Source organism: Geospiza fortis, unplaced genomic scaffold (assembly GCF_000277835.1).
Source record: "Geospiza fortis unplaced genomic scaffold, GeoFor_1.0 scaffold66, whole genome shotgun sequence".
Lineage (NCBI taxonomy): Eukaryota > Metazoa > Chordata > Aves > Passeriformes > Thraupidae > Geospiza > Geospiza fortis.
The window spans coordinates 8,448,222-8,450,575 of NW_005054312.1; the positions used below are offsets into that span (position 1 = coordinate 8,448,222).

The window sequence follows — 2,354 nt, forward strand, 5'->3', positions numbered from 1 at the left end:
CAGCAGCTTCCTCCACGGGATACCAGCATTCTTCTAGGTATTACTGAATGGATGAGGATGAATTTAATTGAAATGAGAACCAAGCAAAGGATCAGGAGCACAGGACAGCCAGGGAGGTATAGAGGGAGGCAGAAAAGACACAGAGCAAAAAGAAGGTGTCATTAAGAACAGTACAGGCCCAGGCACAGCCACAGCCAGGAGTGCCAAAAGTTGCCTGGTCATTTCTCCTTAGACAACAGTATGAAAACTGAGGCTCTATGAGGGTTCTCCTTCCCTCCCCCTGCAAGAAGACATGGCTTCCAATGGGATCATGTTCAACACTGATGAAACAAGCCCTGCAGCAGTCAGCCTTATCCATTGCCTCTGGAGCAGCCCAGCAGCCCTGCCTCATGCCACTGCCTTCTGCCACCCAAGGCAGGCCTTGGGAAGTCACGGCCAGGCCCATGAAGCTTTGCCTGCAAAAGGCTCCTTTGCAAAACAAAAGGAAGTTGCCCTCACCAGGTCAAATGCCCTCCGAGGTACTGCTGGCATGAAGTGGCTCATCCTCTCCAGCCCCAGCAGGATGATGCCATCCCTTGAAGTGTAAGTTCCCAAACAGCAGAGGGGAAAGATCGCAGTAGCAACTCTTCTGGGCCCTGTCCTACACCTTACACCCCAGGAGATGGTTCTCTCCCATTGTTTGCTCAACAAACAAGGCTGGCACTTCTGATGGTCAAGTGAAGAACTAAAAGCTGATGGCATGTGGCTTGTACTTGACTACTGAAGCCAAAATCACTTGACAGCATCAAGCCTGCAACCCAAAGAGTGTGCAACCCAATAAGCACAGAGTGATGTCTTCCCCCTCTTGAGAGACAAAGGCAGAATAACCAAAATGGTGGTCAAATATTTAAATCACATTACCTAGCTGAGCCCTATGGCACAGCAAAAAACAGGGCAACATTACTTCATACCAAAAGATATTTATCTGTAGTTTAAAAAGCTTTGCAAGAGGATGAGGATTTACCCACCCTTTAAATTAACTTTCTGGATAAAAATAGGTAGACTCATTCCTGTTGCTGTGCAGTTTCTAAGTCCCAGGTCAAACAGTTCTGAAGATGAAAAACACAGGAAAGAAATGCAACAGTTCTTACTCAAAAGAGAGAATATGCAACTAGTTACTTACCTGATGGTTTTGCAGGATTTCATTGTGGTCAGAAGTTCAGCCCATCTAGATGGGCTCATCTCTTCACACTGGATGTCAAGCTCCATTTTGACAGTTGAGATAACACCTGAAAATTAAAACAAAATAAAACCACCTTTTTTTTTAAATTGACTGAGAAGCAATGATGTTCTTCAATCCCCCCAGCTCTCAGCCATGAGTCATACTGTGCAAAGGGGACAGATTATAATTTTCCAAAACCTGCAAACACCAGTACAAGGTCAGGAGAGTTGGAATGGTTTTGTCTGGGACTTGGGAAGCCTTCCTCTGAGAGGAAAAAAGAACAGGAACCCTGAAGAGATACGGCAAAAGCCTGTTATCTGGAAGCTGCTTGTGTGAGAATAAGACATTCCCCTTCCCCCTCCAAGGGAGCTTAATAAGCAGAAGGAGATTTATAGAGGCACTGGTGCTCCTCACTACTGCACTGCTGAGCCACACAGACACCAGCGGGGCATACCTGACCCGTTGTGGACCCTCAAGCTGTACTTAAAATTGGGGTATTTTTGAGAGAATTTGGGTGAATGAGGACGATGAGCATGAGAACTGCCTGGGCTCAAATTAAAAATCCTGCTGGGCATGTGTCTGTATGTGAGAAGTGGAACTTGCATGGATGGGAGAAGTGTTCCTCCACAATTCCATATCCAAGGTTTGAAAGATCACTCTGGTCGGGCAAATGCAAGTACAGAGAAGCTGGTAAGCAGATCTTTTTTTTTCTTTGGTCTGCAGTCAAACTGCATTTCTGAAGTGATGTAAACACAGCGTTGTGCAGAACAGCTCCAGATAAACGTGCACAATGACATGCCAAGGCCAGTAGCTGAGCCCTAGGTTTAGTCTACAAGGGATGGGGTTAAAAGCAGCGCTGCAGTAGGTGACAAAATGCAGCCTTGGACTCCTGGTTTGCCCAACATGACTCAGACTACGGAGCATGAAAAAGAAATAATCCCTGAGCTATCCCATCGGAATGTGAGCAGTAGGCAGCTACCATCTTCCCTCCTTGCAGTGCCCTCCTGCCGCCGTAACATCGCGGGGATCCCAAAGCGGCTTTTCCCGGCGGCCAGCCCGGTGCCAGCGCTGCCGTCAGGTCGCGCCCACAACAAACGCGGCACCCACGTGGGGCGGGGCGGCGCTCGGCAGCCGCGGGCCGGACGGGGCACCG

The 2,354-nt window shown here is 48.4% G+C and overlaps 1 protein-coding gene across 1 annotated transcript in view; it reads right to left on the reverse strand.

Moving 5' to 3' along the window:
• RNH1 (ribonuclease/angiogenin inhibitor 1) overlaps window positions 1-2,354 on the reverse strand; it is a 13,289-nt gene that overhangs the window by 8,350 nt on the left and 2,585 nt on the right. The window contains exon 2 of the mRNA XM_005419501.2: window positions 1,163-1,268. Within this exon, the coding sequence (XP_005419558.1) occupies window positions 1,163-1,248 (86 nt within the window). The 5' untranslated portion in view covers window positions 1,249-1,268. The remainder of the gene's footprint in view (window positions 1-1,162; window positions 1,269-2,354) is intronic.